Source organism: Leopardus geoffroyi, chromosome A2 (genome assembly GCF_018350155.1).
Source record: "Leopardus geoffroyi isolate Oge1 chromosome A2, O.geoffroyi_Oge1_pat1.0, whole genome shotgun sequence".
Classification (NCBI taxonomy): Eukaryota; Metazoa; Chordata; class Mammalia; order Carnivora; family Felidae; genus Leopardus; species Leopardus geoffroyi.
The window spans coordinates 134,880,155-134,906,218 of record NC_059331.1 but is presented as its reverse complement, the minus strand read 5'-3'; the positions used below and the strand labels follow the sequence as shown (position 1 = coordinate 134,906,218).

Here is a 26,064-nt window from a genome sequence, read left to right as displayed (position 1 = left end):
TTGTGTTTTTGCTACGTAATCTAAACCACACTATAATTTGTTCCTTGAAAGCTCAGTCTGACCATGCCCTGAAGTTTAGATGAAGCCCTTCCTTTTTTTCTCTGAAGAAAATGACCACATCCTCTTACCGTAATGAAGATCTACCCAGCTGCTCAGGGGAACCCACATTATTTTTAAGTCATACCATCTCAAACTGTCCATTATTAACTAAATTTCATCACCTTTGCCATGCCCCCATTACCAATTTTCAAAAGATGTTGAAATTATATACTTTAATACTAGATGACACTTTATTATTATTATTATTTTAAGGAATTAAATTGTTTCCTTGTCGCTAGTGATCACAGCTCATACTACGGAAGTAAAATGGGTTAAGCAAAAGAGAGAGAGGAACTGATTATTTGAATTTTCTGGTCTTTTGTAAGGAATGTAATTAAAGAATTTTCTCCATTACGATATCCAGACTAAAATGAACAGCAAATCTAAAAAAGTGTATTCTTTTTCAAGCTCTTTCAAGTTTTCCATTACAGGAGAGTTAAGAATCCTGAATCCACCTGGTGTATGGATTTCCTTCATACGGTGTTCCATTCATCTCCTGCCAAACTCTGCTCCCACATGAAAATTAAGATGACGTTATTAAGACTTAATCACATAGCTTAGCTCAAATCAGCTGCTTCTAAACTCTCCTGTGCATCATTCACAGTAAGAAATACATTTATCTCATGACAGATATATGCACACACATATGGAATTAAATTAATAATAAACAAATTCTTACCTGCCTTCAAATCTGAATCACCTGGTCTGAGCAACACTGGCCTTAATAAAATACAGCAAGCACAGTGGAAAAATACCATCTCGTTCTCGAATTCTGAATGAATTTTGGAAGCTTAGCTAATATAACCAGAACCCTACTTGGTCAGCAGAGATGTGACAGTAAGGCCCAGCGTAGTTCATTGCCAACATAAAGTCAGCATTGGAAAGGGCCAAATTTTTTCCTTCCTACCTGCTTTTTATTCCTCTTAAAATAGTTATCAGTTTATCTATTAGGATTATTAGAACTGGTGATGTTTCACGAACATGTCTTTTAAAGTGGCCCACATGCTCTTATTGCTGGACAGGCCTGGGCATCCCCCCTGGTGTAAGAGGCCAGGAAAGGAAAATCAAGAGAGCAGTTCTGCCCTGGCTGTGCAGCTAGTCAACAGCACGCTGATCTCACACCCCATGTGTGGCAGGCCCTCCACTCAGTGCCTTGGTGGAACTTCCCTGCGGCTTCCAAAGATTTCCTGGCCCATCTCTGTTTAAAGGGAAAGGGCTAGAAATGCAGGTGCCTGAGCGCTCTAGATCGGGAAGATATGAATCTGTCAGGAAGGTTAGGAAGGCTGTTTTGAACAAATATTGCTTGAACTGCGCTGAAAGGATGAGCGGCTCCTAAGTCAGTGGGGAGGGGGAGGGGGAGGGGGAGGAAGCACATTCAAGGTGAGGGGACAGTTATGCGAAGGTCTGTGGCAGAAGCGGGAATTGTTAGAGCTGGGACACCTCAGAGCACTCAAAAGGTGATAGGACCAGACTTGCCACAGGCAGAGTGGGGTTTTGTTTTCACCTTATCTTTTCCTTTTCCCAAGGAAAAAAATAATCTTCCAAGGATGAGACTGGTAAGGAAGAAGCACTAGAGAAAGGCACTGGGTGGGGAGTTGGGGAGCAAGAGCACCCACCCCTCAAGCTCTGCTGGCCAAGCCACAGAGGGGACCCCTCAGGGAGATTAGAACACCTGACTCTGAAAGAAGACGTAATCTGAGAAAATGGCTCTGCAGCCTGCCGGGAGAACTCAGAAAGCACTGCTCCTGTGTTCTTCCACCCACTCTGGCTTGCCTGGAAGGCCAGCTAAGTCTCCATACAGGTTCCTCCTACCACGGTTTATGACCACCTGAAGAAAGTTTCCCTCCCACCTCTCCACACACACACACTTTCATCTTCCCCAAACACTCAGACACAAGTTGTGAGGGGACTCTAAAAGTATCATAGAGAGGGAACAGGAGCATGAAGGAGAGTGGAATGAGATCATGGCAGTATGATACACTCTCCTGCCACAATTCAATGAAAGTAGTTCTAATTAAAAATAAACCCACAATAAAAAAGACACCTAGTTTTTAAAACCATTGTTCGCAGCTATCAAGATTAGTAAGTTTCACACTGGGAATGAACTTGTTTTCCTAGAAGAATTTCATTAAAAGAAATTATTTTTATAGCTATAAATATATAGGTATAAAAAAACCTGCTTGATTCCCAGCAATGAAGATCTCTAACCCATGCCACTTACTGGGTGAGAACTTCCATATTCTTACCCTCTTTATAAACCTCTGTTAGGATAAAAAAGCATAGTGCCACTAATAACCAAGAAATGTGGTTCACACTCTAGTGTGTGCCTAGTTCCACATCTAGAATGCAATGTGTTCTCTAATCCTGTTAAATCCAATTTATATGATAAAATTGTACCAGAGCAGATATATTTCTACTGGTATGAGGCAAATTTCTTCTGTTTCTGTTTCTGCCACAACTTAGGCATCTAGGCATCTGCTATCCTTCCCTTCCCAAGTCAAACATATCACGTGAAGGCAAGTGTACAAATTCCACTCTATAGTAAAATGAGTTTCAGAGCCAGAGCTGCCTCGAGCAGTTTCTCCCATTCCAGACCTTTTTGGTCAGAGGTCACAGAAGCTGAGATTCCCTGGCTCTTCCAGTGCAAGAGTATGGAACTCTATTTACCCTAAGGGCTCAGCCAATTTCTCTCCCTCCTTCACTTCTGTATTGAGGATTCCCTGAAGTGTAGGACCCCGGACTCTTATGCCTAGACTTCTTCCCTCCCCTTTATTCTTAGCACAGGCTGAACCCTCTGGTTAGCATCCTTCTTTCCTCAAGAGCCTTGGTGGTTACTCTCAGACATCCAGATCTTATAGGTTGTTCTCTGCCCAGGTGTCCGCGCTTGAGAATTCTTGGTGAGGAGTAAGAACAGACAAGGTGTTACTTGATGACACCCAGAGTGTGTGCAGGGGAGTGAGGGCCCAGAAAGTGCTGGCAACCTGGCTGTTTGGAAAGTGAAGTCCAGATCCCTGGACTAATATAAACACCAAGATATGTGTCCTCATAGGTAATATGTTGTGAGAATTAGTCATCCCAGGTATTAAGGAAATGATCAAGAACGACTTGGCTAAACAGAGAACTGTGAAAATGTAGAAAGAGCACTCAAGGGAGTTGGAAAACTGTGGTCTGGTCCCCAGGTGTTACTGCTAGGCCTAGGGATTTCAGAAGTCATTTTCTTCTCTGGATTTCCTCATGTGGATAATGAAATGAAGGGATTGAGTTAGATTAACTCTAACAAACTTTTTAATTCTAAAATTATGACTGTAAATCATGTTTCAGATTAACTTTACCTGAGTCTGTTATTCGGCATAGTCATCTGCTCAACATCTAAACACTAAATAGACAGTAGTCATTTGAGAAAGCTAATAGATTATTGCCTCTTATTGGTCAGAATCCTTTGGAATTCAGTGTGGAGGAGTTGTTTATATAGGAAACAAAAAAAAAAATAAGTTCTGAGAGCTGAGATACAGTTCTGTTACATGTAATCATTTTAGTAGCAAATGTGATATGGTATTCCCTGCAGAATCAACACTTGGTGCCTAAAAACACATGTTTTTCATAAGCACACAGGTCCCAAAGCTCTCTACTTACTTCATACAATTTTAGTAACACATTCTGGCCAGCGTCAATACAAGGATATGACAGATTAATTTTTCTTCTTCAGTGTCCAAAAAAACAGATCCTTTAGATTGACTATATTTGGAAAAGCTATGGTCAGGCTTTAGGAATACCTATCAAAGTCAATTGAAAAAATAAAAATGACTATAGTATTTATCCTGAAATGCTAGTCCTAGACAAGTAAGGTTTTTAAAATATCCTTAACTATAGGCTCCAGAACTTACATTACCATGATCTGTGCCTCCAAACACCCCTTGTCCCCTGCTTAGTATTCTAGGATAAGAAATGGGATCGATTTCTCTGTATTCATAATTTCAGGTAACCAGATAGGTTGGCAACATTTCAAGTGACCCTTCTGACCCAGGAAAGGCTATTGCATGTCAGATACTTTAAAGAAAAAGGAAAGAAGGTTACGGAACATCTGGTATTTCAAACATGGTCTGAGTTGATTTAGAGATAATTTGAATCTGGAAGATATTATGCAGCATTCAGGGTGAGATCATCTGATTCATGCTGTTTTCATAACCAAATTTCCCTCCGGAGCAAAGAATCATATGTGGTTACTAAACAAGCAAGTGTTACTAAGACTTCTTTAATCATTTTGGAATGAAGCAGACCAAGGTAGATTACATGAAATATACATAAATTCTCTCTCTCTGTACATGTACATGCCTATTTACCTACCTATCACATATGTATATATACATATATTCATATTATATTCTTAAAGAGCATTTTAGATCTTGCTTATATAAATGAATATTCTGAACAAAGGAACTACATTTCCAAAAAATGATCTCTCTCAGTACATAGCTCTTTTAGAAAACTGATCTGTGATCTGTGAAGTTCTCCCCACCTGAATCAATTCATTTTGATTAATTTGTGACACAAAAACTTAAAATGTTTTCCATTTTTTGTTCTTTGGCTGCTTTCCAAGCTCTGTCAACAATGGCAATACCCACCTCCACCCCCAGAAAAAGGCTAGGTTACACAGAAAACCAGACTTAAATATAAAAATAGAGGTATCTTTCAGCTTTTATAGTTTGGCAAATTTCTTAGATGAGAATACAAAGAGATAATTTATTATGATTAAGAGCTACTATTAATCATTTCTAATAAAATTGCTCTATCTTTTTCTTTGCTTATAAGAACAAAACCTGTGCATCTCTCACTAAAGTTTGAAATACATAAGAGGAAGAATGAAGAAAGAGACATCACCACTCACCTAGTCACACAAACTGGGGCCCAGAGTCCTCCTTATCTCTGTCTAGCCATGCTTACTATGCTCCAAGTCTTGCTGGTCTGTCCTCTAAAAACTACATGGTTTGTTTCCTCACCTCCACTCCACTGCTCAATGTTCAAACTTCTATCAGGTCAGCCTGGGACAACACTTTCCTAGCTGACCACTCCATTTGAAAGCATCCTATTGCCACTCTCAAAATTATTTTAATAAAACCTAAAGATGATCACCACATTCCACTTGTTAGATGAGTTCAATGAATTCAATGAGTTCAATGAATTCGACATGCCTTAGCATTGCAGAGAAGTTGGTTTTCAACCCACACCTCCCTTGCAAACCTCTGCTTCCAGAAAAGCTTTTCCCTTTGCTGGATCTCATTCCCTTTCCCCTCCATCTGGCAAAATCCTACTTTCTATAGACCTAATCCAAACATCAGTTACTGCGTGATGCCCTTCTTGGACTATTCTCAGCCAAGTTCTAAATTCCTATCAGTCTATTATTTAGTCCCTTTCCACTACGCTATGACTATTTACACATCAGTTTACCCCATTAGACTACAAGTTTCTTGCTCATATTTGAACTCCTGATGCTTGTCATGGAGGCTGAGCTTGACAGAAATGCCAGAAAGTTTTTATTTATTTATTTATTTATTTATTTATTTATTTATTTAATACTGGTCTTAATTATCTAATGACCTTTTAACATGATACTTTTACTCCAGGAACTCCCATTGCTTTTCAAAAAAATAAAAATTAAAATAATAAAAATTTTTTAAAAAAGAAGAAAAAGAAGAAAGCTGTGGTAGGGGTGGTTTTTGCCAGGCATGGTTCTAAGATTTTTACACGGATCATCTCATTTTATCCTCACAGCAAACCTATGAAAGTCTGAAGTACTATTAATTATTATGTGCATTTTCATACAGATGAAAAGCTGGAGCAGAGAATTGTTAACTGCCTCAGGTCAGCTGTATTGCAGAAGACCCATTCTTAACCACTAATGCCTAAATGTAGGTCATGAACATGGAAAGATCTTGGATTAGATAAAGAGTAAATTAGTTTTTTGAAAATAGAAATCAATATAATTTTTAACTTGACACCAAGGATTATAGCTCAAGAATAGAATAATCAATTAACAGTCTTCAGCTGTCAATAGCACTTACAAATGGGAATAAAACTCTTCACTGTAGATTCCACAATTCATTTCCACATTCCTTCAGTTTTTCAGTGCCATAACTTTCAAAGCCAGAGCCCTACATGAATCTATATCATAAAATCCACTGTGAGCCAAATGGAGTGACATCTTTTTGTTCGCACACAGTAGTAAACCATCACACAGATTATTGTATTAGGAAAAAAGGAAACAAGTGATCTTTCGGCCTAAATAGTTTATAATAAATTCTATTCTGGAGGTACTGTGTCAGTCTTCCTGGAACTTTAATAAATTAAATAGATAACTCCCACTCAATCTGTCCCTACATTTCTTAAGGCAGTACCAGTATCAAGTAAGTGACACAGGGACTGTCACCAAGGCAATTTGTCTATTTCCAGTCTGAGATGCAGCAGATTACCTAAGATAGCTATACAACTTCAGTAATTATGGTAAATTTTTGACAAGATCAGAAGTAGATCCTGCTGCTTTCTTCTACAAATCAATAATGAATTTTAGTTCTGGTATGATATCTTGAAACATTTCTAATTATATATTTTTTTATACTTAATGACAGTGGTATTTACACCTCCACCACCACCAATTGTTAAGATGTTACTACTGCCAGGCACAATACAGACACCATTTCATTTAATTCACAAGACAACCTATGGGAAAGGTTAATCTTCCCAATTTCACACACGAGGAAACTGGGACTTGGACAAATTGAGTAATTTGTCTAAGACTGCCCCGCTAGCAAGTGGCAGAAGTGAGATTTGAATCTTAGCAATTATAACTCCAAATCCTGAGCTCTTAACTACAAAGTCATCATTTTTTCTTCTCCAAAATGAGAGTTTGAAGACAAATAATAATTTAAATGAGTAATATTCCTCATCTGTAACTCCTCTGGAACAATAGGTTTTGATCTCAAAGACTGCCTATTCGTCACTAGCCGGAGCTCCTCCTTCTTAGACAAATGTGAGACTGATGACAAGGAACCTGAATGTCTGGACACCAGCTGCACTAATGCTAAAGGCCCTGAGGTGATTATTCACACATGCAAGAGGACCCTCAAAAGAATAGGGTGTGGGTCAAGGAAAATCTCCAGGATCCTGATGCAAAATAGGATTCTTCCAATGGTATAACAAGAGAGAAAATGTTTTAAAAGAAACAATGAATCCAAAGTATTTTTATATCACCCCCTGGAAAAAATAAAAGTGAAAAATAAAAACAAAAAGAAACAGTGAAATACAAATGGAAAACTTAAGTCTCAAACTTGAAAGATCTTTATTCAAAATATGTAGACTTATCATTAATACTAAAAACTATTTGCTACGTTATGTATTTATACATCATATAAAAGATTCCATATAATGCCCAGGGGTGATATAATGAGGCAAAAACTGAAGTAATACTTGTCATGTTTTTCAAATCACGAAATTTCTACATTTATAATGGAAAATCTCTGTATTGGTTACAAATTACCCCCAAAAGTTAGGGGCTGAAAATAAACATTTATGATCTCACAGTCAGCCAGCTGGGAGTGGCTTAATGAGGTGGACTGGCTCAGGGCCTCTTCCTACATTGCAATCAAGGGTCAGCCAGGGATGCAGGCATCACAAAGCTTGACTGGGGCCAAGACACACTTTTAAGCTGTCTCACAGGGGTGCCTCATGACATGGCAGCTGGTTTTTCCCAGGGCAAATGATCCCAGAGAGAGTGAGAGCACCCAAGATGGAAGCTGTGGCCTTTAATCTCGGAAGGGACATACCATCACTTCTGCCACGTCACACTCTTTGGCAGCAACTGACCAGGTTCGGCCCACTCAAGGGGAGGGGAATAGACAAAAGTATGAATTCTAGGAGTTGGGAATCAATGGTGGCCATCTTAGAAGCTTCCTTCCACAACCTCTTTTCTGTTTTGATTTTAAATCCAAAGACTAAGTGATCTGTGATGAGACAGACATATTACAAAGTGAAGGGGTATAGGGTGTGCTTATCTACCACTCTTGTCTTTATTTTTTTCCATTTCAAATATTTAAATGTCTCTTCAATCAAATGGGCATAGTAACACAGAGCTTTGCTCCTTACATATAAATATTCTTATTCCTCTCAGTCTGTTAGCTATTTACTCAGTCAGGCCCAGGGAACAGTCTTCCGGAAGACAGGGTAGAATATGATTTTTAGTCTCTCAGTCTTATTTTCCATCAATCTCAGCACATATACACACTTGTGTAGTACATATATACACACATATTTATTGTGTTTTAGAACACAATCATAAAATAGAATACAGAATATCAGGTTTGATTAGCAAGAAAATTTCAAAAATATGTTTAAGACAAAAAATTCACTATTTTTATAATATGCCATAGTCCTCCTCCACATTAAAAATGGAAAAAGATTTATATAAACTTTGTTCTATTACATAAATCTATCTGGTGATGGAATTAAGTAAAAGAAAAAAATATATAGCCCTTCTTTGTGATGTCAGGATGCAAATTACTTAATTCCAATTAGGTAATATTTATAGTCAGCAATTCCTAACTATTTTTCTAGTACTGCTTACCTATTGAAACCCAATGTATCCTCACAGTTTTACTATGGAAAAAATAATTTAGGTTTTTAAAAAAATCTACACTCATTTTAGGTAAGCAAATGATTTAAAAATGTATTGTCTGTTCAGTTTATGCTGGTTCCTTATAAACATGTTTCGAGCTGACTACTATCAAATTATTTCTATTCTATTGCTTAAAGGAAGTTGCTTGAAATATTCACCAATAGAATACCTCCTTTGTAGACTCTACTCAAAAAAGGCCTTCTCTCAATCCGTTACTTTGAGAAAGACAATGCAGGCTATAAAAATGTCACAATTAATAGGTTATGATTGCGGCTGAAATAGTTTTTCAATAGGATTGGCTGAGCTCCGGCTCCCTGGAAGGACTCTGCAATGGCATGTGCTTTTATACACAGCCCTCAAAGCTTCCCAATTATTAGCTATAAAAGGGATTTTAAAAATCTGAGTCCAAAAGGCGTCTGTAGTAGTCCCTTGAAAGAATTTAGATCAAACAAACAATCCTAATTTGGTCTTGTGTCACTACCTCAACAGCTGACTGTAAAGAGTGTATCCCACACATAGCTGTATATTGAGAGGCCTTTATTAAGACTCTGTATATCCTAAAACTTGAATATTGGCATCATTTTTTCCAGGCCTAAAGGCTAGAGTATCATTTCTTTAGGAGTAACCTGTTATAACAGATGAGTGAGGGCGTGGGGAAGATGACTATGCACTTGTGTTATTTATTGCCACTAGCTGCTTATCTAATCAGAGCACAGGCAGGGAGAGAGCAGTGCAGGTGTGTCCTCACAGAGCAGAGAAGGGGAGGCTTGTGGCACTGGCTGAGAGCGCCATTCCAGGAGGCTGCCCAGGAAAGCCAGAGGATCCAAGGGAACATAGAAAGTAAAGGCCAATGGAGAGAAGGCATAGGAATGGCAACGAGGAGTGGGGGAGGATAAAAAGTACAAAATGACAGGATTTGGATTTTCTACTTTTGCCCAGGATTGGCGTCAGGGGCCTTTAGAACAAAAACAAAGTCTAACAGCACAGATTGGGGGTCTCGGAACCTGAGAAAGGCAGGGAGAGATGTAGGAAACCCTAATTCCAGATGCTGCATGCATATTTACTTATTGTCTATAGTTTTTTCACACCATCCCTTACTCTGGAAAAACAAGAGAATTATGTTCATGTGGTGTTCTGTGTAAACATAAGAGCCTTAACTAATTTTTGACCCATTTTTTTCTTTTCTTTTTTAAAAATGTTTATGTATTTTGAAAGAGAGAGTGAGAGTGAGCGAGCACGTGCAGGGGAGGGGTGGAGACAGGGGGAGAGAGAATCCCAAGCAGGCTCCTCACTGTCAGCACAGAGGGGCTCGATCCCACAAACCATGAGATTATGACCTGAGCAGAAATTAAGAATCAGTTGCTTAACTGACTGACCCACCCAGGTGCCCCTGACTTGGTTTTTGATGTTTGATCCATTAGAGAAATGGTACAGATTCACATGCTTTTTATTTTATAATTAGACCACAGTCCAAAGATTTCTGTGCTACAAAAGGTACACAGACATCATTTTAAATTTGTCTAGGGTTCAGGGGAAAAAGACCACTTTCAAAACATGCATGTACCACCTTTTTACAATTAGGATCAAATGTCAGTTGCAGATGAATTTAAGTTTCCTTTATCTTCATAAACAGAACAATTAGTAAAGAAATAAAACGTAGATCTGATATATTAGAAACAGCCTATTCTGAAGTGACCAGTGATGTCAGGGAAGCTACAGTGTCCTGATTCTTTTTTTTTTTTTTCCACACATACAGAGGGCTATGAAGATAACTCAGAGTGAGAAAAGCATTTTCTAAGACCCTTCCTGTAGCTTTCAGTGTGGGAGGCTGAGAAGACTTACATTCTAACAATAGAGGGTGTGTAAATTATGATTGACTGCCTAGCAGTACTTAAATATACTGGCTTAAAATAACCATTCGTCCTGAAGTTTATGATCATAATATTCTGCTCATGGCTTTTCCAGTTTGGCACTTTGGACTGGGTTTAGCTGGATGGTTTTTCTAGTCTCAGCTAGGTTCACCGCATCTGCCGTCACTTTTCAGGTCAACTAGGGACAGCTGGCCTAGAGGAGCCTCAGCTGAGATATTTCATCTGTTACATGTGGTCTTTGATCCCCCAGCAGGCTGGGGTAGGCTAGCTCCATAGTAGCAGCAAGGTTCCATGAAAGTAGAAGGAGACAAGGCCTGTTGACATCCAAGCTTGGAGCACACACAACATCACTGCTACCATACTTTTTTGGCGGCCCAGAGTCAAAGGTAGGAAAATAGATTCCATTTTTTAATGGGAAGTGTTGCAAAATATTGTGGCTATTTTTGCAATTTATCACAAAATCTCTGAGGAAGATTCTGTTTAGGAAAACATAATACCTAGTCATGTTAAATCAAATGCCCTCTCCTGAGAGCCTCATTGATATAGCTTTGAATCTTTCCTATAGTGACTAGCGCATGGTGCCTGCTCAAACAAGTACTAGGAACGATTACTTAAAAAATCTTTACTTTTGGGGTGCCTAGGTGGCTCAGTCAGTTAAGTGCCCAACTTCAGCTCAGGTCATGATCTCACCATTTGTGGGTTGGAGCCGTATCAGGCTCTATGCTGACAGCTCTGAGCCTGGAGCCTGCTTTAGATTCTGTATCTCCCTCTCTGCCCCTCCCCCACTCGTATTCTCTCATTCTCTCTCTCAAAAATAAACATGAATAAATTTTTTAAAAAATTTTACTTTTAGGGGCGCCTGGGTGGCTCAGTTGGTTAGGCGTCTGACTTCAGCTCAGGTCATGATCTCACGGTCCATGAGTTCGAGCCCCGCATGTCTGTGCTGACAGCTCAGAGCCTGGAGCCTGTTTCGGATTCTGTGTCTCCCTCTCTCTCTCTGACCCCCCCCCATTCATGCTCTGTCTCTCTCTGTCTCAAAAAAAAAAATAAATAAAACGTTAAAAAATTTTACTTTTATTATAAAAATTAAAATCAAAATTTAAAAATTACAAAAAGGAAACTAAATGAATAATATAATACATCCCAACTGTTGAACTTTAGATATTTTTTTGTGTCCAACAAAGCACCAAGTATCAATTTTATCCTGAGAGCGTGCTGTCATAAAATTGTTGATGATATATTCAGGTGCTTATTAAATGGTTTGAAGATCTATGCAGGATTTTCTTCCTTCTAGATTGCGTTTATTGATAATGATCATGATACATCTATTTATTGTTCAGGCACCATACTTTGTGCTTTAAAATGTTCATTTCAATCATCCTTACACCCCTGTGAGACAGATAGTTGTAACCCATTTTCCGATCAAGATCCCGAGGTTTAGAATGTTAAGTAACTTTGCCAAATTCACACAGCTTGTAAGTGCCAGGGCAAAGAACTGAATCCAGGATTGTAAAGCTGATAACCACTGCAATTCGGTTCTCCCAACATTTACTCATTGATGCCAAAGTCTACTTAACTAAAACAAACAAACAAACAAACAAACAAAAAAACTGATCAGGGAACATTAACAACATTAATAATTAACACTGATTGGGGCACTGGGTGGCTCAGTTGGTTAAGCATCCAACTTCGGCTCAGGTCGTGATTTAACATTTTGAGCCCCACATGCAGGTCTGTGCTAGCAGCTCAGAGCTTGGAGCCTGCTTTGGTTTCTGTGTCTCCCTCTCTCTCTGCCCCTCTCTCGCTCATCCTGTCTCTCTCAAAAGCAAGTAAACACTAAAAAAAAAAAAAAAATGTTTTTTTAATTAACACTGATAAAGCAATTGCTAACACCATTCTAAGTATTTACAAGATATGCTTTATTTAGTTACACAATAACCCAAAAAGGAAGTAATATCCATGTTTTATAGATAAGCTCTCCTGAAGCCAAGAAAACTAAGAAACTTGTCCAAATTTCTAGGGGACTATCAAATTGGGATTCAAACTTATGTCTGGAGACATCAAAGTCTGTTCTGCTCCCTCTAAAGTCCCTGTGTTCAGTGCAGTGAGCAACAGTGGCCCACAGGATGATCCCATCCTCTGCCTTGACTTCATCTTGATCCAGGAGAAAAGTACTAACAAACAACATGTCTATTGTTTTTCCCTGGGACATCTTAAAAGCAATATGGATATTAAGCCATCAAAATCTGTCTTCCCTCCCTCACCTTTCTTTAATTTCTGCCAATTTCTCTTCAGTTAATTTTCTATTCTGCCTCCCCGGCACAGTCCAACACAGAGCAACATTTGAACATTTGTGAACTCTATTTTCAATTTGTCGCAGTATTTAAAAGGTCAGGATTTGTAGCCACCACCCCCCCTCCTTAAAAACTTTTGGCAACTTGCCATTTTCTAGAAAAAAATTAGTTCTATATTTCTTCACATGGAGACTGTATGACTTAGCTGGAGTGAATTTGGAGAGCTCTGAGTCTAAAAGCTAACAGAAGAATGACAAGGATAAAAACAAGGATGCTCAGGGTGCCTGGGTAACTAACTAGGTTAAGTGTTTGACTTCAGCTCAGGTCATGATCTCACAGTTTGTGAGTTTGCGCCCCACATCGGACTCTGTGGTTACAGCTCAGAGCCTGGAGCCTGCTTCAGGTTCTGTGTCTCCCTCTCACTCTGCCCCTCCTCTGCTCACGCTCTGACTCTCTCTCTCAAAAATAAATGAACGTTAAAAAAAATGCTCTAAAAATAAAATAAGGGATACTGCAAGGTTACTTTTCCTTTATAATTTTTCAGAAGAGCCTCTGAGCCTCTGAAAAATCAGTAGTCTGTGATACTGTGTAGACTGCTGATACATGAGGTATCTTCAGAAAAGTATACTTCAGCCTGCAATATTCAACAATCCCACTGTGGTATGTGTGGCGGACTGAAGTAATAATCCCAATTCTTTATTTCCAGGTATTAAACATTCACACCCCTGCCATAGCCTCATAGTCACTAGTAGACTGGACTTCTCTCCTTGATGTCAGATATGACTGCTGTGGCACAAGCAGATGCTTAAAATGGGTTCCTACAGTTGGGCATGCCCGCTACAGTTCCAGCCTTTTGCTTAAGATATTCAATGATCTAAGGAGGATGAAAGGTCTGTGGAGTCAATGTAGTCCCAACCCACAACTTGGAGCCAAATCCAGACTACACAAAATAGACTCCGGTGTGAAATTTCCTCCTGGACTTCAAGAGATGACATAGTGTAATAAATAAGAATCAGGGTTAGGATAGAGAAATAGATCCTTAGCAGTAGGCATCTGTACTAGCTCAGTGACACAATTCCCCGATTCAAACCTGTAACCTAGTAGAATTAGAAACCACTGTAGATCATGTACCTTGGCTTTATTTTAGAAGAGTCAAACTGAAAATGTTAATGGTATGACTATCAAAGGCTTACTGACTTTTCACAGCTGTGTTCCTTTGGTTCATGCTATTTATTCTTCCTGCAGGGCCTTCTTTGCCTAATGGAACCTTATTTATCCTATAGGAGTTAAGTTTGGATGTTGTTTCCTCCATAAAATGCTCCCGAATCCACCCAATTCAAGTTAATTACTTCTGCTTCTGAGACTTCTTACTAGACGTCTGTATTCCTATTATTGCAGTGCTACTCAAAAATGTGGCAATCTGCAAAGTCTTGGATATCAGTCTGTAAAGAGACATATAAAGAAACTGAAAGTAAGCTATGAGGAATTATTAGCAATTTGACAGAAATTTTATGTCAGATGCCCCTAATAATGTAAAAAAAAATTTTAAATGCTTATTTATTTTTGAGAGAGAAAGAGTGCAAGCAGGGGAGGGGCGGAAAGAGAGGGAGACACAGAATCCAAAGTAGGCTCCAGGCTAGGAGCTTTCAGCAGAGAGCCCGACATGAGGCTCGAACCCACAAACCATGAGATCATGACCTGAGCCAAAGTCAGATGCTTAACCAACTGAGCCACCCAGGTGCCCCTCCCCTTAATAATTTCTTAATTGGCCTTGTATTTGCCTTTTTTTTTTCTTTTAGTAATTCATTTTTATGGTGTTTTCTTAAAAGTATTGGTCCATGGGGCGCATAGGTGGCTCAGCTGGTTAAGCATTCGACTCTTGATTTCATGGGTTTGGGAGATGGATCCCTGTGTCGGGCTCAGCACTGACAGCAGAGCCTACTTGGGATTCTCTCCCTCTCTCTCTGCCCCTCTCTAGCTCATGCTTGCATGCTCTCTCTCTCTCAAAATAAATAAACATTTAAATAATATTGGCTCATGACAGATTCTACAGTGACAGCTATTTTGAGCAACACTGTGTTACAGCACTTCTTTCCTTCTATCCAGTGTTGTAGTTAACTTACATATCTGTCTTACATATCAGTTTAGTTTGCCTGCCTGCCTTGTTTTATCTACCACAGCTGCTATCACAGTGTTTTGTGGAATATAAAACTCAACAGGTGATATTGATAGGAATGGAATTTACTTTTTGTAATCTTACATTTAAATTGCCCTTTTAATATTCTCTATGAAAAACAAAGGGTAACTTTGTTTTGTTTAACTCCCAATTATTTTTATTGTAGGCCACTACCCCATGAAGGAAGAAACATTCTTTACCTTTACTTTGTGACTCATTCTATCAACACTTTCAGATATTATACTCAGAGAAACAAAAATCCACCTAACATATGCATGATCATTTTGCAATGAAACATGATATCACTTTATCTTCAGTCAAGGGAAGGGCAAATTCACTGTAGCTACACACTTACTAATGGAGTCAGCACCAAGGCATGTGTGCTGAGCTTTCAGCCTCTTTTTTTGCAAGGCTCACTGTTTAGATAAGAAACTATGCAAACGACAACCTGAAACCTCTTTTACAGTTTTGCATGGTGATCAGAATGTCACAATAATAAGCACAGCTGAATCACTTGTAATCTGAGGACGATCCAGCATTTCAGAGATTTAACATATTTGTATAGCAGTAGTCTTGCTGTCATTTGGCAGATGAGATCTCAGTGGTCCTCGCTGCCTGGCTTCTCATACAGCTCCCCCTTCAAGCCTGGCCCAAACCCAAGCAGTCCTGCATTCTTGCAGAATACCTAAGGACCAGACAAATTGGAAATCTTAAACTATGCTCTTCTCCTTTTTAAAATATGACCAGAAAGAAAGTCACAATACCTGGAACCAACCAATTTTTATACCTATGTACTCAGTGTGATAGGAACAAAGAACCTTCCATAGCATGTTCCCCAAATATACTGCATGGGTTTCTTGTGGTTCTTTTTTCAATCACCTTCTGTTCTTTCCTAATATTTTTGTCAGAGGCAATGAGTAGTGATTATAGTGGTTGATGAGAAGGAAGAAAGAGAAAAGCAATTAAGTCATTTTTGGGTCACAGCATGAACTTGCATTAGGAAATTATAATCATGCATACTCTTATCTCCCCAATTCCCTATTATTTAAGTAGGAAGTTGAGTAGATTGGGCACTTAAGAAAAAACAGGTGAAATAACTCTAAATATGACTACAGCTCTTTTACACAAAAGCCAAAGACTAGAGCTGGATAACTGAAAAGCATAACCTTTACATTTAATCCCCTAATAACAATGCTCAAGGCCAATTTTAATACATGATATTTACTCGAAGAGCAGAGGTGAACTTATCAGTTCACCTTAAATCTTGAAAATGTATGAGGTTTTGAAACCTGTTTTCAATTGGTTAGTTTTTTCTGTTTTCGTCTCCTTGAAAAAGTTGATTTCATAATTCACGATTTATATAATGTTCTCTCAATGTCACCACCCTGTAAAGAGCAAAATAATTTCCTACCATATATTAATGATCTAACGAGAGAGTTTTAAAAAAATCATAGTTTCATGGCAGTAGTTACCAAACAAAGACACAACCAGAAAACAGAACCCAGGAATGACTCTTGTAGGGCATTTGTAACCAGGAAGAACTTAGTTTGTGTAACTTCATAGGCATAAAATTGTAACTAATTATAGCATTGTCCATTCATGAGCTTTTTCACATTCTAACACATAAGAGCTGCTTTCTCATTTATTTTCCATTTGCCAATAAGATAAATAAAGAAGAATTCCTAATTACAAAGTTTACAAGACCAGGAACTGATACTAAGAATTACCACTAAAACTGCACATTCTCTATGTCAGAAATCTAGTGTACTGCTGACCTGTAAGGAGTTCACTAAGGGGTATAATCCCAGTTGTGCTTTTTATCATTTATTTTGTCATTTACTTTGTTCTATAATTCCTTTTAGCAGTGTAAATTCTATGATACAAGATACCATATCTTTTCTGTTCATGCTACACCCACAGAGTCTAGAGCAGTGCTTGACACATAAAATACTAATAATTTTGAAATAAATCATCTTATTTTAGGAGAGAGAACTTTTAAAGACAATAAAAAATCCATTATTTTTCACCTACCTGTAATTAAATACCAAGGAAAGTGATATATCACATCTAGAATTGTTTGATCTATGGTAAAGGAGCAGTTTATTATGCATTTGAAGCTTCCTATTACACATTTAAATTAATCAAACTTAACGTATTCAAATATCTCACAAATATTAAAAAGGCAAATTAAGTAAAAACAAGTTGAAAAATAGCTAATATTTTAAAAAAAATTGTTTAATGTATAGGTTTCCTCATGGAATTCACAGAACTACCTAAACATTATACACTGTACTATTTTATTAAAATCACACATATTTATATATTCTTGGCTTGTGTGATTTTTAGGCACCATGGAACTTTGTCTACTTGGTAGGCTACTGCTAATATTTATCACAGTTAAAAAGAATCACAGTTCCCCTATTAATTTTTATAGATATGGAAACTGAGATCCAAAGTGGCCAACATCACAAAACCTAGAGTGGACCAAGATCTACTAACTCAGCTCAGAGTGATTTTATCAACATCACACTGATAAGCAGAAGTGAGAAAGCTAATATACTATATTTCTTTCTATACCCTATAGGCCTTTACATTTACTGGGACTTACTGACCTTTTCTGTTTTCTGAATACACTGTGGTAATATGGTTTGAAAAAAAAATTATATTCAAATTAGCATGGGGCCAAACTGTATTCCTACTTATAATTCTCAGAAAAAAAGAACATAGGAAGGAGTCCTCTTTTGCCAATTTATCATTCTCTTTCTACTAAGTAGGGCCCTCACAGTAACCCTTGTTGTTCTCTGATGGTCCATGAAGTCAATGCCATGCTCACAATGCTGGTATAATCAATCCTATAGCTCAGGGAGAGCCTCATGAAATCACTGATCATTCTGGTGTTTCCCATTGCTTCTTAAAAGATCTTCTTGAATCAAGAATGGGAAATTTAAAATAATGACAACAACAACAACAACATTCTTAGCTCTCTGGTCTGCTGTGCCAGTGGCCCTCTGAGCACTTTGCTACTGGGGGATAGAAAGGTTTAGCCTACCATACTATAAGTAAGGCTTTCTGTCACCTCAGGGATTCAGCAGGGAGAACGGACTCTTCTACAGCCCATCCCATGAGTGCTTCTATACAGTTCCAGATGTCACTGAAATCCCAAAGCAGAGAGCCAAACGCAGGGTTACTGTTGTTCAAGGACCATATTAAGCTACTAGGAGAAGTTGGAAGAATCCTAGAGGATACAGTCCAGAATATGATTGGCACTTGTAAAATTTCTTTGTTTGTAAAAGTCTCCAAGAAGTCCCTTTTTACAATACTTTTACTTTATTTAGGCTTTGTCTTTGTCCAAAGAAGGTCTATGACAAATTACACAAAAGGGCAAACATATAACATGGATAAAGTATAAATAAAATATAGAAAACCAGTAGGGTGGTAATTTTATTGGAATAGAAACCACTTCTTCCAAATAATTCCTTTAAACAAAAATGTTGAAATGTGTTTTAGGTTATTCCTCTTTTTATATAAGGGTAATTCATTCAGCATATATTTAGCAAACAAGGCAAGTGTATAAGAGGACTCAAGGGCTAGAGGGCATGATGCAGGAGCATGGGCTCTGAAGACTATAGTTCAAGATCATACTTAGGTTCATCTGAAACTGCCAGAACCTATCCACACCTGTTTCTTTATCCTTAAAATGAGGCTGAGGTCTACTTCGTAAGATTGCTTTAAACAACAAACAAAACTACACAAGTGTAAATAGAATAAGAATTCATTGCCCAAGCTTGAAATTTAGGAAAGAAGAAAATCATAATCTAGAAGAAGAAACGAATGAGTGTACTAAGAGTTACAGAGAACAAGCTTTGGGAATTCAGAAGAAAGATTTTGCATCTAGCTAGAACAAGAAGAAAGATTTTCTGGAGGATAGCATGTGGGGTGGGGGGAGAAGGGGAGTGTCTTGAAGGATGAGTAATATTTAGTATTGTAGATGAGAAAGCGAAGTCAAGGAGTAAGGTGATGGGACATGGTAACAGCCAGCAGAGATATAAATCCCCAATTCTACTTCATAGGATAGCACAAAGGAACAAAATCAATAGAAAGCCTACTACAGTTCTATTCAAACCAATATTCAGGGCAAGTTAGAGAAAGTGACTTTTCATATCCAATTAATGTAATGAATCACACCATGGGTTAGAAGAGATAAAAGCCCAGCTGAGGACCACTTCACTTTCTTCTATACTTGTTCTGAGGGACAGAGTAACTGCCTCTAAGGCAAAGCCCTGGCAGTACCTTGCCCTCCCATTACCCCCAGCTTTGCCAATGATTCTCGCAGCAAGAATGGCTTCAAGCCGAGAATCCAACTGTAGATTTGAACATCCAGGTCACCGTTTACTTACCTTTTCTACTTCAATCAAGGGCCACCTATGAGAAAAGTCTCATTCTAATTCCTAATGGAAATGATCTTCGTGGTTCAGTAGTCTTGCCAACTGCCATCGCGTGGTTTTACTATTTTTCTTTGGCTAATGACAGAAGCTTTTAAAACAAGTTTGGATGCTGAGAAAGGGGATTTTTAGTGACCTGTAATTGTTAAAGTGCATCTCATCTTTTCTTAAAATAAAATTAAAGAAACAAAGAAGAGAGTCCTAGGAAAAATAGGTATGGTGTTAGGAAGGATCAAAAGACAAAGGTTAGAAAAGGAGGTGAAAACTAAGATGTAAAATTAAAAGCCCTGCAGCAATTCCAGGCAGCATAAGGGAAATTATTGGAGTTCTCTTTCTCTCTGGTATGTTTTTAAAGGGAAAAAAGTGATTCTCATGGGAGAGTAACATAGCAAAGAAAGAGGAAAACAGCTGGCTCTGGGCCATGATTTACCATTCACCACAAAATGAGACTCTGTTTCTGCTTCTCAAAGGCCGTTGTTTTTTCCAAGCAGACACGGGCTCTACTTACACGAAGTCAATTATAATGAAGAGACATAAGACATAAGGAAGAGATCTAGCTAGACAAATAACTTAGAAGCAGGGCACAGACATAAGAAAGTCAAATTCTACTCTAAAATATTATTAAAACAAAAACTCTGTACAACCAAACTAGCTCTACATCCTAGCAACAGCTCGCCTGCTTCAAACAAAACAAAATATAGCAAAATCTAATTATAAAAATCCTTTGTCTTTGTGATGGTGGGACCGGTAATTAATCCAAATCTGGGCAAATGATGTGGACACCAAGCTCTTCTTTTATAAGCCAAGAATCCTGTAATAGTATCATCTGCCTAAGTTTTTGTGGAATCAAGACAACCTTTTTAATTCTTTTTATACAAAATGTTAATGGGAAAAAAAGGTAACATTTTTCATATGCCTGGGGAAAACTCCTTATGAAATCAACAGTATAAGGGTTTTAGAGAGAAAAAAATACCACGTATCTTAATTTAGTTTTATTTAAGTGGTTGTGTCTTTGTTTCAACTTCCAACCTGACTTTTTTAAAAGTCTGTTCAAACTATTACTTGATTTTGTACACCCAAGCCAAAAAGAAGGGAGACTTGAAAACTAGGTGGCAAAACAGGGTGAGAAGGCTCTGCTAGTAGATCAGAGATAATCTTGTAATGTTTCCTTCCAGAATGTTAGAGAACAATTTCTAAAGGCAATGCAAGTCTCTTTTTGAGATTATGGCTACAGCTATGAATTGTATTGCTAGGATGGCCAAACTCTGTACTGGGAAACTTTTGTCGAATCCACACGATATCAAGTCTGTCAAGGGTCCTACAAAGGCACAGAGAGGGTAGGGCTGGTGGTCAAACTGGACATTTTGGGGTCTTTTAATAGTTTCCAATTTATGGGTTGAGGACTCTTCCCTGAGAATCAGCAGTGATGACAAGGTAGTGAAACAAGGATTTGTTACCATCATGGCATTGTAAGAGCTTTAAATTTATAGAATATTTTTTGCTTTGGCGTGGAGGAAGGAGAAGAGGAGGATTAGAGAAAAGGATAAGGTTCTTGGTTGAAAAGGTTACACCACGTATCAAAGGGCATTTTTTATCATAATCCACATTTTGAAACTAAGGAAATTGTTTCTAAATAATGTCTGGATGTTTTCCTTGTAAGGACACTAATTCTTAACTTTGGACTTTCTCCCTCAGAATTACTTCCTCTTTGTCCCAAATAATTTCAAAATCACTTTTAAATGTTGACTCCCCCTCCCCGTTTTAAGTACATATCCTCTTCCAGAGCACAAGGTATGGAGTTCCCATATACCTCCCTATACCTACCCCCCCCCCCAAACCCTCCTGCTGTACCAATATCCCACACCAAAGTGGTACCTTTGTTACAAACCAATGAACCTACATTGACACATCATTATCCCCCAAAGTTCAGAGTTTATATTAGGGTTCACGCTTGGTGTTGTTCATTCTATGCATTTTTACAAATATATAATGACATGTATCAACAATGGAGGTGGTGTACAGAATAGTCTCATTACCCCTAAAAAGAATCCTCTGTGCTTCACCTATTCAGCCCTCCCTCCCAAAAGGATGCCGAATTTTTAAAAAGTCGTTTTTGTATCAATGTTTACAAGCACAGTCAAGACCCCACCTCAAATTTTAGACATGAGTAGTTCTTACCCACTTGAAAAAATAAGCAGTGTTCATCAACCGAACGCTAACTAAGCAGCCAACAAAATGCTTTTCTAGTGGCAAGCAAGATTAACAAAAAATATTAGTGTCATTTAAAAGTGAAGAATAAGACACCAAACAGGAAGAGAATAGAATGCAGTCACATTAATAATTTACATTATGTTTTCCTGTCCTTATATTCCTTTTTGAGGGCTGGTTCTAGTCCTAAGTGATGAACTGTTTTTCTACTGCAAGTTTTCATTTTGCAACATCTTCCTAACCTAATATTTTGCATTTGCCTACATTTTCAAAAATCCATTTCTGGGAATGAAACAGAATTAATGCTCAAGTCAAGTCAGGAACTTAGTTTTTAGAAGATGAAATAATGCAATATTGACAACCACAGTGGGCAAGAGAAGCAAATTCAGTTCTTCCCCCCCCCCCCCCCCCCCTTTCTCTCACTCTGCAGAACTTCCTTCCCTATTTGATAAAGGGCAGCTAGCTTAAATTTACCGTAAAGTAAACAGGACCAATTCTCTGGAACCAGACCTTTCACAAAGAATGTTACACTAGAATGTGACATCAGCATTCCTTCTGAGTCACAGTTTGGTGCCCACCCTTTTCTCCCAGGAGACGTGAAGCTCCCATACCAGGGAGCAGCTCAGGTAGGGCTGTGGATCATGAAGTCCCAGGGGCGGCAGACGGGGCGCGGTGGACAGCCTTGCGGAAACGTCTCCTCATGCTAAACCACTAGTGACAATCTCTCCTTAGGGGCTAGCTGCCAAAATGGAAGAACATTTTCTTTGAGAGATAAAGCACTAAGAGGGAGGCAGTGCTTTAGAAGTCAATAATGAACAAAAAAAGAAAAAAAAAATCACTTGTCACGTTATCACTAGCCTCGAGTAGGAAGGAAATGCATGAAATCAGCACTCACTTTTGAGAGACACGCTCCGCCAAGATGGGAGGGAAGGAGGTCTGAACTGTCAAAGTCACATCAGTGCTCCTAAACCACAAAGGCTTAATAAAGTTGAACTTCCTGAGACAGGAAGAAGTGTCATGATCTCGCCCGAACTTGCCCTGCCCTCATCCTTTTTTTTTTAGGTAGGCACAGGCGCAGCTGAAACAGACTAAAGGAAAGTTTCAAACACCTTCAACCGTTGGACTTGGTTAGACTGGAAGAAATGTCCCGCGCCCGGTCTAGCTCTCGCGCCGGACTCTCTGTCGCTCCCGGATTTCAGGAGTTAGTGGGGCTGCCAGGCACTCCCGCTGCCTGCGGGAGAGACCGGCACCTGGGCCAGCGCACAGGGGACCCGGAGCCAGCTCGCGCCGGGCAGCCCGTGCACCCCACCCGCTGCCCGCAGCCAGGGGGCGGCACCCTGCGCAGGTGAAGCGGCTGCTGCCCGCCGTCCGTGCCCCCCTACCTTCTTCACTTTGGCCTCCAGATCCATGTTTGTGTGTCAAAGGAGGTCCTCCTCCTGTCCGGGATCTCACTCCCAGGATCGCCTGGCCTCTGGCTCCGCTGCGGGTACTGGGGGAGGATCTGCAGGGACTCCAGTTACCGGAGCTGCTCCACCGGCTCCGTCAAACTTCCGCTGCCCAGTCCTCCGCAGCCTTCCTGCTGCGGGACCCGGGAACAAAGAGGCCCAGGCAGCCAATGGCAGCCGGGCACTGCCGGGCGGCCGCCAATCACCGAGCGCCGCACGCACCTTCGCAGCCAAGCTGGTCGCAGGCAAGGTGAGGGGCGGGGCCGAGTTCGGGAAACTCAGACCTGGTCTCTGTGGGTGCACTGAGCTTCTGCAGATTCTCTCGCAAAGGAATTGGGGTCCACCCAGCCTCTAGCTGAAGATGAGGAAGACCCTTTCCATTCTGGCAGCTTGTACCTGTGTTTGCCTGAGACCTTAGATATGTGTCCTGGGGAGTACTTATCTCACTGTTAGCTTCTTGGTTTATTTTTGGGAGCAAAGACAAAGACGAGAGATAGTGGAGACTTTTAGGGATTTCTGTGATGGGCGTTGCACCCTAATTTCGCTACTGAGTTGTAGAGGTGACCAGGTCTCAAATGCTTTTGTCCATAAACCCAAGCACTGGCAAAGAACTTCATCTCACAGCCCTGATCTATAAACAGAATTGTATGTATGTTTTCCTAGCATTCAATTGTTCAAAAACAGGGATGACGTGAATCACTTCAGAGACAGGTTGTGCCATTCCTTTGGAAGTAGAGGTTTGCCCTTTGTCCCTGCTACCTGAAATGGTGTGAGGCTGCTCATGTTCTCAGGCCTTGATGAAGTTTCATAGGCATAGCAAGCAGCACTAGAGCAGCAGAGCTGTTTCTTGGCCTCATGCCAGAGTGATCACAATGAATACCATCGGATTGGTGGGTCTGGAAAGGAGCCTAGGGATTACTGAGTATAGCTTTCTAATTTTTCTGGGAACTGAGGACCACAGAGGCGTAAGGATCTGCCCAAGTTCTTAGCGTCTTGGAGGCAGAGCTAGTGCTCATGAATCTAAGCAATGCCTGCAGCATGTTTGGCAGCATGAACACAGTATGCTAAGTAAAAGACAAGAGCCCATTTCTTTTTCAGTTTGTGGTAATGACAAAAAATTATAATATGCAGACAAAAGGTGACCTAATCGAGCATCTATTTTTAAAAAGAAAAAATTCCCCCAAATGTAGATATCTGGGTACAGATGTCTCTTCCTTTGCTCTGAAAATTTGGTATGGAAAACACCCAAAACTCATTTTAGCCAACACTCTGAAACCTTTACTTACTTGGCTATTTGTTAACATTATTCAACAGAGCATTGATGTATAATGTGTATGTTTTCCTTACCCTATTAATAAACTAAAATGGAATGACCAAAATGATTTGTGAATATTTCATTCTAACTCAGTTCAAGTAAAACTTTTCCATTCCGCTTCCCAAACCATCCTAAAATATTTGGGCCTCTACAAAGTTTACTTGGTATAAGCTCCCTGAACATGAAGCTTAGCCATGACAAGGCAATTTGGTCTCTTTCTGGGAGCTTACCAGATGGAAAATGTCCAATAAAACAGTTTAAATAAGACATCAAACAAATGTCATGACATAAGCCCATTTGGGTCCTATTTGGTGAGATTTCAGAGATGACACTAAGGAAAGATCTGAAGACTTTTTTTTTCTTTTTTTCTAACCATCGAATTCTGCCTTCTCTCTGTCTTTCTTCCCAACCCTCCAAGGTCATTTTATGTTTGTATTATTAGCAAGGATGGAAGTTGATTTCCATCTGCAATCTACTGTGCCAATATCATAGAAGATAAAATTGAAGTGGATAGGCGTTAATTTAGGAGGATTATATTGTGAGTCCTTATTTAGCAATTCAAGTGTTAAGCTAGAGAAGGAGTTAGAACTGGCACTGTTTACTAGATATCATTGATGACAGAGAAATGAGTAGAGGACAACACACATGTTTCTGGACATAGGACATCACCTATGTAGATGTTTCAGGAAAAGATAAAAATATAGGATGAAGCGCAGGATTTTGTTTAGTTGTACTTTCCTTTGGGGATGGTGGAGATAAGTTCCATTCTGAATATATTGGGTTTGAGGTTGGGATATTGAAGTGAAGTATCCAAAGAGAAATCTTGGAGATAAGAGCTGGACTGAAATGGTGATTTAGAACTCAGCATCCTACGCAGTTAAATGATCTGAAAGCCATGGATAGAGTAAGATCAGCATAGGAGATTGCAAAATAAAAGACAGTATCAACAAATACAATTGAGCAAAGCTGAGCAAGAGAATCATAGAAAGGAGATGAGAGCCAGTTAGAGTGTAAGAAGAACAGATTTTCAAGTAGAGTTCCAGCAACCAAGATGGGAAATTCAAGAAGGAATTAGTCAACAATGTCAAATTGTAGAGAAGGGTTGAATCCCCATTGGATTTAACAAAAAGGAAATCATTGGTAAACTTGGGAAATGCTAGCTATATCCCACTTGAAATAAGATGAGGGCCAAAATAAGGCAGTAGCAATGGGTATGGAGAATTGGAAGGAATAATCAATGATACTAAGGAGGTTGAAAATATTGGAATTGATTGGTTTGAAAAGAGGGAAGATAAGAATTCCAGAATGACTCTTAGGAATGTATTTTAGGTGAATGGTATGGTAGATATAACTCACTCCATAAGGTAAGAAACAGAAGAGAAGGAAGATTGAGAAAGATAATGGGTTTAGTTTTGAATGTGTTGATTTTTTGAGGGCAGTTGGATTGAGTCTGGTGGTCCAAAGAAAGATGTGGGCTACAGATCCAGATGGCTGATCATAAATACACAGGTACACGCACATACATATACACATATATGCCTATAAATAA

At 39.2% G+C, this 26,064-nt stretch overlaps 1 protein-coding gene across 2 annotated transcripts in view; it reads right to left on the bottom strand.

The window, feature by feature from the left end:
- The window catches only part of TES (testin LIM domain protein), a 45,377-nt gene extending 22,044 nt beyond the window's left edge, over positions 1-23,333 (bottom strand). Inside the window, exons 1-2 of one of the 2 annotated variants that reach the window (XM_045495385.1) lie at positions 23,138-23,333; positions 22,651-22,843 (exon numbers count right to left, since the gene is read on the bottom strand). Coding sequence is in view for 1 of the 2 variants with exons in the window: in XM_045495384.1 (XP_045351340.1) it covers positions 23,138-23,164 (27 nt within the window). In the remaining variant the exon portion in view is untranslated. The remainder of the gene's footprint in view (positions 1-22,650; positions 22,844-23,137) is intronic. The other variant, XM_045495384.1, reaches the window with a different exon arrangement.
- Positions 23,334-26,064: the final 2,731 nt, after the last annotated feature.